This window comes from Herpailurus yagouaroundi, unplaced genomic scaffold (assembly GCF_014898765.1).
Source record: "Herpailurus yagouaroundi ecotype Mexico unplaced genomic scaffold, PumYag 140, whole genome shotgun sequence".
In the NCBI taxonomy this organism is placed as follows: Eukaryota; Metazoa; Chordata; class Mammalia; order Carnivora; family Felidae; genus Herpailurus; species Herpailurus yagouaroundi.
The window spans coordinates 41,968,690-41,979,174 of record NW_024412395.1 but is presented as its reverse complement, the minus strand read 5'-3'; the positions used below and the strand labels follow the sequence as shown (position 1 = coordinate 41,979,174).

At 45.0% G+C, this 10,485-nt stretch overlaps 1 protein-coding gene across 3 annotated transcripts in view; it reads left to right on the top strand.

The window, feature by feature from the left end:
- The first annotated feature begins 393 nt into the window (after positions 1–393).
- PLA2R1 (phospholipase A2 receptor 1) overlaps positions 394–10,485 on the top strand; it is a 129,531-nt gene continuing 119,439 nt past the window's right edge. For 2 of the 3 annotated variants that reach the window (XM_040475154.1, XM_040475156.1), the window contains exon 1: positions 394–622. In XM_040475154.1, coding sequence (XP_040331088.1) covers positions 514–622 — 109 coding nt within the window. In that variant the 5' untranslated portion in view covers positions 394–513. Of the gene's footprint in view, positions 623–1,838; positions 1,933–10,485 lie in introns of those variants that run through there. The other variant, XM_040475155.1, reaches the window with a different exon arrangement.

The following is a 10,485-nucleotide window of genomic DNA, read 5'->3' as shown; positions in this document are numbered from 1 at the left end:
AAGCTGCTAGCTGCCAAACCCGTGGTGTTTACCAGAATCCGGGTGGTTTGCAAACCCAGATGTCAGACTTCCTGTCCCAGGGATTCTCAACTGCTCACCCCCCAACTCCTATTCGGCCTCCCCTAGGAAAGAGAGGGGCTGCTGGAAGCAGGAGGAGCGTGCACGGGGTAGCCTCACCCCTCCTCTCTCCCCACCCCAAAGGCAGGAATTTCTGGGATGGGCAGATGGTCCACCTCCTCTTCCTCCTCCTTGCCCTAGCCCGAGTGGGTAGGGCGGGGAAAACCTCTGCAACTTCCCTGTCTCCGGCCCAGAGCCCCGAGCTCCCGCATACGGCCGCGGCAGGGGCTACGGAGTGGGTCGCCGGGACGCAGGGGCAGCGAGGCCCCCGGAGGGTGGAGCACTTGGGGGGTGGGGGTTGCGGTCCCGCCCCCAGCACCGCATCCCCGCGCTCCCGCTGTGGAGCTGGCCGCCGCGACCGTCACCCCGGGCGCCCGGCGAGTCCAGTGGTTAGGGATGCTGTTGCTGCGGTCGCTGCCGCTGCTGCTTCTGCTGGGGGCGCCACGGAGCTTCACCGAGGGCGCGGCGATGGCACTTACCCCCGACCCGGTCCTCGAGTGGCAGGGTGAGTGTCCCCAGGGCCGGTGGGACCAGATCGGCACATCGGGGGGTGGGGTGGTTAAGGCAGAGGAGGGAGGGGTGAAGCTGGGGGCAGGGAGGCGTGAGGCGCTAAGGAGCTAAGGCGGCCGGATTTACACGGTAGCCGCGTCTCGGTAGTCCCGAGAAAGCCGTGTGGATGGGCCAGTCCTGCAGCCGGACGGGCTTTGCACCCCACTCTCGCCGCCCCACACCCCCCTCCTCTAGCCCCCGCATCCTCCTGGCGTTAGCGGGCGGCGAGGCGAGGGGCCTGGCCTGGGCTCTCAGGCAAAACTTGACTCCGCTCTCGCCCGGGACAGGCCGGGCACAGAGGGGTAGCAGATGTTTCAAAATGTAGTCTCCGAGAGTTGTTTATTTGGAAGGATCACCTCTCAGATAAATGATGGCAGAAAGATGTCTCATTTCATCCCCTCCCAAAGCAAGCTTTCTGGATGTGTGCCACCACTTGCCCAGTGGCCCTAAGCCAAGGCCTCTACCCCTCTGCGTCTGGGGAAAAGAATACTCAAGTCTTTTCTATTAATACCTTGCAGACCAAATGGGGGAGTGGAGCCTCTGTAGCCTCCATGGACCGTGTAAGCTGAGCAAATAACCCTCTTGGCTTCTCAGCTCCTCTCATCAGAGAAATGGGGTCTGTGATATCCAGACGACCACCAAGGATTAAATGAGATAGTTTGTAAGGCATTCGGTGTGCCAGTGAGCCAGAGTTCCTTCAAAGTCACCACCCCCCCACCGCCCCGCTAGCACAAGTGCACACTGGATCAATTCACCAAACATTTATTCAGCACCTAATACACATACGACTCATAAAAGATGTGTAAAGAGTCATGAGGAGAGGTTGTCCTGCAGGAGGCCTACTCTGGAGAATAACTGCATGGGTGCTTCTGAGGCAGAGGGAAGCTAGCGTCCAAAAGTGGAAGCCCCTGTGTGAAAGGAGGCAGGCAGGGCGATAAATAAACCAGGAGAAGCCTCCAGACAGCCTCCATCCTCTCTGCCTTTGGCAATAAGTTTGGAAAGGAGATAAAACAAGGTGTGGTCAATGCCTGTGTTTTGTGTGTGTGTGTGTGTGTGTGTTTTTTTTTTTTTTATTTTCTTTCTCAACATACTTTGCATACGTTTTTGAGATAATCTCACCTGGACTGTATTCTCTCGTACTCCCACAAGGCTTTATCTGGGACAGATTGAGTAATTCTTATTCTAAAATGGCCAAAGATCAGAGACCTCTTAACCCTCTTGGGAAGTTCAAAAGAAATGGTCCTGTGGATGTACATCTGACCCCAGGTATGACCCATCTCCACGAAGAGTTTACCATACAGTGCTTATTACTTTACGTTTAAAATGTGCCTAGTGATAGGTATCTAGAACAGGGCAGTAGCCCATAGGACAGAAGCTGGACCCAAGCCACACAGAGAAAATGCACTGGTGATCCTCTGAGCCAGCGTTAGCATAATGAGCTAATCCCTACTATATGTAGCAGACCCAAATCCTGGCCTGAGATAGTTTCTAATCAGCGCCTTCTTTTTAGTGGTCAAGGACACTCTGAAGTTAAAACTATCTGCTACCTCCTGGACACTCCAAGTGACAGTTTGCATATCTGAAGGCCTTTGACATAGTTGGCAGAGAGATTCTTCAGATATGAAAACACTGCTACTGGTGTTCACGGAATGTGGGTCTTGGAGACTGTGTGGCAATGAATGTACCAAACCTTGCACAGGCTCCCCTCCCTGACTTCAATCCCCCACATCAGTGACATTTCAAGTATAATCGGGATCGGTTTGAAATCAAGTGTTTCCTGTTTATACAAAGATGGAAAAACAAAATTTTAGCATTGGAAGGGACCTGAGACATTGTCTACTCCAGCTTTCCATTTTTCAGATGTGGAAGCTTTTACACCATGTTTTAAATCATGTTTTGGAGGTGCCTCGGTTTACTGTTGTGTTCCACACGTGCACCAACCACACTGACTACTTCTAGCTATGATTGGTATCCACAAAGCAGCCAGGAGAAATATGCATGCATTTCAGTTTTATATTCACTAATAAGGGGTATGTAATAATGCAAGGCAGATTGTACATGTAGTACTTTTTCATCTGAGTTGTTTAATATGTATTACTGGTTGATCCGATATGTATTATAAGCATCTCAGCCTTGGGAGGCTATTGTATTGACTTTTCAATCATTTATCAAGAATTTTGTGTTCAAAAATCAGTAGATATAGTGTCATATAATAGTTAAGTTCATGGTCTCTATGCCAAACGGTATGGGTCCAAATCCTGTCTGTACCATTGTCACCTTGGGCAAATTACTTAACCTCTCTGTGCCTCAGTTTCCTCATATATAAAAATGGAGGTAATAATAGTACTCACTCAAATGTTTTCCTTTGCTTTCAATATCACCACAACACCATCATCCTCTGGCCAATCCAGACTACTTTGACAGGTTGATAGTCCTTTAACAATTATATACTGCCCTGCACATGGCACTGTACTTGGCATGTCTGTGTTGGCTGTAACAGGGGCTTCACTGTGGTTCTAGAATCTGAGCTCTTCTAGTAAGTGCTGTGACTTGGTAACTTCATTCACTCAAGTACCCCCAATACTGGGAGGGCAGGTGGGAGAATGAAGAAGGGAGTAGGCACTCTGGGGAAAGGTGGACATAGTCTCTGTAGAGGTTGCTAAAGGAAATGAATGGGGGCAATAAAAGAATTTTAAAGCTATGTCAAGAGCTGAAAATTATGTGAAATGGCCCCAACCAACCTAATAATAGGAGAGTTTCGTTGGCAGCACTTATCTTCCCAAGGACTGGAAGGGGCCCACAGCTGTGTTAGTCCTTGAGGACGGCCAGGGTAGGCTATTCTGAATGACCGGTGACCAGGGGAAGTGGGGGTGCTGTTGAGCCTGAGGTCAAAGTTCATGACCATGGGGCCTATTTGGAAGAAGGATGGGAACTGGGATAGAGGGGTAGGGTCAACTCTTGAAATCCTGTGCTAACAGGAAGAGGGGTAAGGTGCTGAAGGCTTCACCTGCTCATTCACTATTTGTCAAGCACTGTATGCTTTATCTCCCTTCCTGGTTTGGGTTCACCTGGAAGCAATCCCTGAAGCATGTATTTATCTCAGTGTAAGTAGTTTATTTGGGAGGTGATTGTAGAAGACATGATGAAGGAGTGAGGAAGTGAGACAGGGAAGAAAACCATTATAGGCAACTGGGGCTCGATTTCACAGGAGTCCTTCTGAGTGACTGTGGAGAATGCAGTGGACCCAGTGAGGGGAAGGAAACCGAGGTATTTCTCCTCCACCCTCCACTCCTTATTAATGGAAGGTCCTTCCTGGGGGACTAATCTCCTGGTCTTTGGCCTGCATGGAGCAATGTCAGGATAGGCGGTGTGGGTAGGGAACCAATGGAATCTGCTACTCACCTCCAGACTGGGGAGATAAAAATATGAGTAGGATATGTCCCCAAGAGGCTGAGAGTCCAGAGACAGATACAGAAACACAAACAATTATAAAACAGTGCAGTAGATGTTAAAATAATAAGGAAGGAGCAAAATTCTAAAGGGATACAGCGAAAGGACTGGCTTGAGGAGCTGCAGACTCACAACAGGGCATTTATTTTCCTAAAGTAGGTAGTTGCCACATGGGAAAAAGGAGATAGAGCATTCTGGAGAAAAGTACAGAATGTGTGCAAAGGCAGTAAGATAAAATTCTTTCTTGGGCTTTTTTGGATGGAGGAAAAAGGGCCCACTGAAGGTCACTCAGGCAAGTGTGAGGCTCAGGCCTCTGGCAACTGAGAACTGACCACTGAAATGAAGCAACTACTTTCTCGGTTTCTCTCTCAGGAGCTGCTTCTCCTGTTTGGTTCTCTTTCTGTGGACTGTTTTCTTCTGCTTCAACCTGCAGGACCTTTCACGTATAGCTCCCACAGCTTTTTTGGAAGAGTTGCCTAATTTTCTAGGAGAGGAATCTGGCCACATTCATCATAGCATGCTGGCCAGTCCCTGTGTTCTGCTCTTGAATTAGAGGCCTTCCCATGGCTAGTAGGATGTGATAGTGGTGTGAGATGCACACAGGGATCTGCCCTTCAAGGGCTGTGGATGGAGCAGATACCCAGAATAGGGGTGTGGCAGGACAAGAAGCTGTGACATATCTGTATTTGGATGCATGCAAGAGATGAGGAAATGAAGAGTTTGGTTAGAGGCACTCTGCTGAAAGAAAATAAATTCTGGTTCGGTGAGTTGGTTGAGCAAATTCTCTGCTGAGAAGAGCCTCATGAGTCTGGACAAAGGGAATCAGGTCACACTTTTACGTTTAGGAATGACATGGTCAGTTTGGGACTTGAAGAGGGTAATTCTGGAGGGTAGCAGGGAGACCATCTGAGAGGTTAAAGTGATTGCCCATGAAGGAAGACATTAATGACCTGAGCTAAGTCAGTGGCAGCAAGAATGCTGAGGATTAAAAAGTTTGGATTCAAGAAATACAGGCTAAAAAGGAAGAAAAATAAAAGTCATAAGCTTAGCAAAAGACACGAGAGAAATGGAAGAATAGGAGGGGCAGTGGTTATGCAATAGGAATAGCAAATTTTGGAGATGGATCCATTCTTGGTATGACCAGGTCCATGGTGTGGTTGTAGGAACAGTCGATAAAGTGGAGAACAGGTGAGAGAAGGTTCTTGGAGCAGAGGAAGTTGAGGAACCCAGCATCCATGGCAGTACAGACATATGTGTCTGAAACAAAAGTTTAATTAAAAAAAAAAATACCACTACCTAATACAACGTGCTGCTACTCATCTACTCAGTTCCATTCCATTTCATTTTGTAATGTGGGTTATGACACACTACATTGATATCATGACCCATTAATGAGCCATGATCTGTGGTGGAGAAAACACTGGGTCAGAGTGTTGGAGCATCTGTATGGAAATTAAAAGCATTGAGGTGGAGAGGACAATGGGGAGCCCACTGGCATCAAAGTCATAGCAAATGCAAGGAAGAGATTCAGGGGGTGCACCCTGGTGTTGAGGAAGGGAAGATGGAGTGCCATGTGAGAGAGGCTTCTGAAGGAGGATGATGAGAAGAGCCACCACCTAGATACAGCAGTGGGGAGACACTGTGACCCTGAGATTTCCCCCATAGCTTTAATTTCTGATACAAAGGGAACAATGGCCCCTTGACAACTCCTAATAGTATCTTACATTTGGAGAGTGACTACTGTGTGCTATTTTACATACATTAACACACTGAACCTTCACCATAGTGAGGTAGGTACTAATACCCTTACTATTACCCTTACTATTACCAACTATACCTGTTGTTCTCTGCAACTCCCCCTTTTCTAAACCAGTACTTCTACATGTAAGAGTGAATATTTTCATAAAACAGAAAAGCTACTGACTAAAAAAAAAAATTGTTCTAGGCAATTTCTACACCCCTGGGCAATGAGCCATTCTCCTAATCTGGAGATTTGGAATTTACATAAAAGCCTGATCAGATACTGGTTTAGCTGTCCTTCCCAGCCATCAGTCACTCCAACCCTCTGACTCTGTTTACCCATCTCCACTGTCTTCTCTCAGAATGTTTTCCACTTCATACTTTTCTCATTCTAGCTTCTCTGACTGGCTGTTTTCCTTACTAGTCTTTGAGAGTCAGCGTAGACTTCCAGTTTTCCTGGTGCTTTACTTTTTCTCAGTAAGCTTCTAACAACCTCTTCCCATTCTTGGTTTCACAGTAACTGATATCACACAATGCAAGTTCCAAGCCAATGACCAGAACAGTTGAGTTGTGGAGAGCTCAGATATCTCCTCATTTCCCCTTCTTTTATCTAACAATTTGCTTATTTATATCCAGTTTTCTGAAGAAATGATTCCTTTGTTTTGCCTCTTCTAAACTCATCCCTATGCAATGAATCTTCATATGATCTATCAAAGTAATATAGTTGAGACATTTATAGATGCTTGCCTCCATTTTCTTTTAGAAATTATCCTTGAGGCACCTGGGTGGCTCAGTCAGTTTAAGTGTCCGACTTGACTCTTGATTTTTGCTCAGGTCATGATCTCACAGTTTGTGAGTTTGAACCCTGAGTCAGGCTCTATGCTGACAGAGTGGAGCCTGCTTGGGAGTCAGTCTCTCCCTCTCTTTCTGTCCCTCCCTTGTGTATGCTCTCTCTCTCTCTCTTTCAGAAATAAATAAATAAACATTAAAAAAAAAGAAGAAGAAATTATCTTTGAAAGCCTTTTAGGAGATGTTCCAATACAAAGCTAGGAACATAAATTATATTTCTTTAATTATTCAGAGTGAAAGGACATACAGTTCCTAAAAGAAACAAAAGAATGAATGCCTTATAAATACTGTATTAAGTCATTTAGGGAAAAATATTTTATAAAGCTATTCAAGAAAAATGGAGGAATATTATTAAAATTTCTGTAAATTCAGTCTGTGATACAGAGCTAAACAAAACAAACAAGAAGTTTCTGCTTTCATGTGTGGCTACGTGATTTTTAAATTTATGATACTTTCCAGGCTACCACAGTTCCAAAGAAATATGTTAGCATGCAAAGCGAAATAAGTGAGTCAGAGAAAGACAAATACTGTATGATTTCATTCATATGTAGAATTTAAGGAACAAAACAAATAAGCACAGGGAGAAAGAGAGAGAGAGGCAAGAAACAGATTCTTAATTATAGAGTACAAACTGATGGTTACTAGAGAGGAGGCGGGTGGGGGTATGGGTGAAGTAGGTGATGAGGATTCAGCAGGGCCCATGTCGTGATGAGCACTGGGTGTTGAATATAAGTATCGAATCACTAAATTGTACACCAGAAACTAATATTACACAGTATGTTAACTAACTGGAATTTAAATGAAAACTTAATTAGGAAAAAAAAAAGTAAATGATTTACCTAAAAACATATTCAGCCTCCCAGGTAATAAACTAAACACACACACACACACACACACACACACACACACACACACACCAAGAAATATGCTAGTAAAAATGTTTTACTATTTCTGGCTTTTGGCATTCTGTTCTTGAGAACTTCCTTTTAATTATGAAAACATAAAGAGGAAATTCAAAGTGGTTATCTAACTGACAACATTGTCTTATTTGGCACTATCCATGCTCAACGTCAAGATTTGCTTTGCTTTTCTTAGCATTTAGAAAGTGATCATAGTGACTGACTGCGGTAATCCTTATCAGAATCCTATGAAGCCAGTGCTATTATTACACCCATTGTACAGATGGCACTTTAGCTTCAAGCAGTTCTACCCTAAAAGAAATGCTCTGTAGTTTGCCAAAGTCTTTCCCCCATGGTGTCAGCGTTGTTCAAGTAAGAACAGGGTGGGCTTCATAGGCAAGTAGCCAGTGAAGACACAGCCCCATGTTCAGCAGGGCAACATACTTGGAGTTCAATGTTCTGTGGCTTTGGGTCTTGGAATTCTTAATAATTTTAACCTTTGAATTTGTGCTTTGGGCCTGAAGTCTCATGGGACAGTAGACCATGAGCCAGAAGCTAGAAGCCTCAGCTTAGGCTCAGTTCCACCTGTGTCACCTCCCTAGATCCCCTGGATGGGTTCTAAGCTGCCTGCACACTCCTACCCTCCACCCACTGTGCCAACCAGATTGTGTTTGGGTGACAGGAGGCCCAGGGATTGGTAGTGAACAGCCAGTATCATCTCAGGGAAGGGCAAGGCAGCAGCTGTCCCCACTGGGCTGACAGCACCTGGCGAGGACTGAGTGGGGAGCCTGTCATCTATTCCCAGTCCAAGGACTGAGTGTGATTCCAGCACTTTCTGGCACAGATGTTGCAATCCCTCCTGAACTCATGGGAAGTGGAGATTGACTTGACTTCCTTGCCCCAGGCAAGGCCCCACATTGTTATTTTACTCTTGGCCCTGCAAAGTAGGTAGTCAGCCTGAATCAGAAGCATGGGGACTACTATGGCTTTCATTGTATATTTTGAAAATTTGTATGTTGAAGTCCTAACCCCCATTACCTCAGAATGAGACATTATTTGCAGACAGGGCCTTTATGGAGGTAATTAAGTTAAAATGAGGTGATTAGAGTAGACCCTAATTTAATATGACTGGTAACCTCATAAGAAGGGGAAATTGGGACACAGAAATATGCCCAGAGAGTAGATGATATGAAGAGGCACAGGGAGAAGACACCCATCTATAAGACGGAGGGAGCTTGGACCAGATCCTTCTCTCACAGACTCAGAGGGAGCCATTCCTGCTGACACTTTGATTTTTTACTTCTACCCTCCAAATCTATGAGCCAATAAATTTCTATTAAGTCACTCAGTTTGTGGTACTTTGTTATCACAGCCCTAGGAAACGAGTACAGGGACTAACAGTATATCTACCATTAAAAGTTGCTTTTGTTTTTGTGTTAATTTCTGTCTCCCAGTTAAGTAAATGTATTTTTTTCCCCTAAATGGGTATATTCTTAAAGCACATAAGATGGAAATGCTTCTGATTCAGTAATGCCATATCATTTCCAGGGTTGTTTTGATTGTTGGTGGAGTTGTTTTCTGTTTCTGTTTGTTCTGATGACCTAGTCTTTGAATCATATCCCCAGGGCTTCAACATGCAGGCCTTTTTTTTTTTTTTTAACATGTATTTATTATTGAGAGACCAAGAGAAACAGAGCATGAGCATGGGGAGGGTCAGAGAGAGGGGGAGACACAGAATCTGAAGCAGGTTCCAGGCTCTGAGATGGCAGCACAGAGCCCGACGTGGGGCTCAAACTCACAAACCGGGAGATCATGACCTGAGCCAAAGTCGGATGCTTAACTGACTGAGCCACCCAGGTGCCCCAACATGCAGGATTTTTTGAGGAAAGTTTAACTATGTTCTTACTGTGTCTTGCCTTAACTGGCTGTTTGTAGTGAGGCTCCCCAGTTACTGAGGTGGTATATTTTCAACACAGTATATAAGATGATAACAGAGCTGCTGTGAATAAGGATTTTTATACCAGCAACGTCTGTTAGGTACTTTTGAGTTAAAGACAAAATGATGGAGGAATAGACTAAAAGCTAAAAAGAAAAAAAAAATGTTTTCAATTCAGTTGAAAAACTCATTGGTAACATACAGAGAGATACAGTGAAGAACTTCAGAAGAGATGAGATTTTTCTGTAAGGGTCAGCTACAGTTAAAGGAAGGGGCAGGAGGGAACCAGGGGAAGCAGGGAGTGGCAAAGACAATCTAAAAGGGTTAATCCACTTCACACGGGGGTTGGTAACAGGCAATTTGAATCCCCACAAAACTGGAGCCAAGCCAGCGGAGCTGATTAGCAGAGTTTCATGTTTCCCACATGTGAGAAAGAGTATTATGTGCCCCATGGAATGGGAAGTGGTGATTTGGGAAGATTAGAGAGAAAGGGGGAGAGGACAAGTAAAAAGATTTAGGAAGTGGGATCCCATGGGCCTGTGGAGGTGGTGATTATCCAGGTTCAGAAGCTGCAGGAGAAATAAAGAACGCTGAAAATCAAGGACAGTGCTAGGGCAGAGAAAGAGACAGAAGTTCTGAGACAGGATAAGGCGATATTTTAAAATACATCTTACCTTTTAGTTGATTAATAGAAGGCAATTGAGAGGTAGCTACAGGCTTTGTTAGGTGCTGTCAGATTAAGAGACAAACACCAAATCTCAGATGATTTGGGATAAAATGCAATGTGCATGCAGAGAGAGCCAGGAAGGGCAGACACACCTTTAACTTTGTTCTCTGGAACTCTTTTTCAAGTACAATGCACATGCTGCAATCATCAGAAATTCCTTGCTTATTGGTTTGCAAAGTCATATTAAGAATCCAGATTTTCTGCACCATTCAGCCATG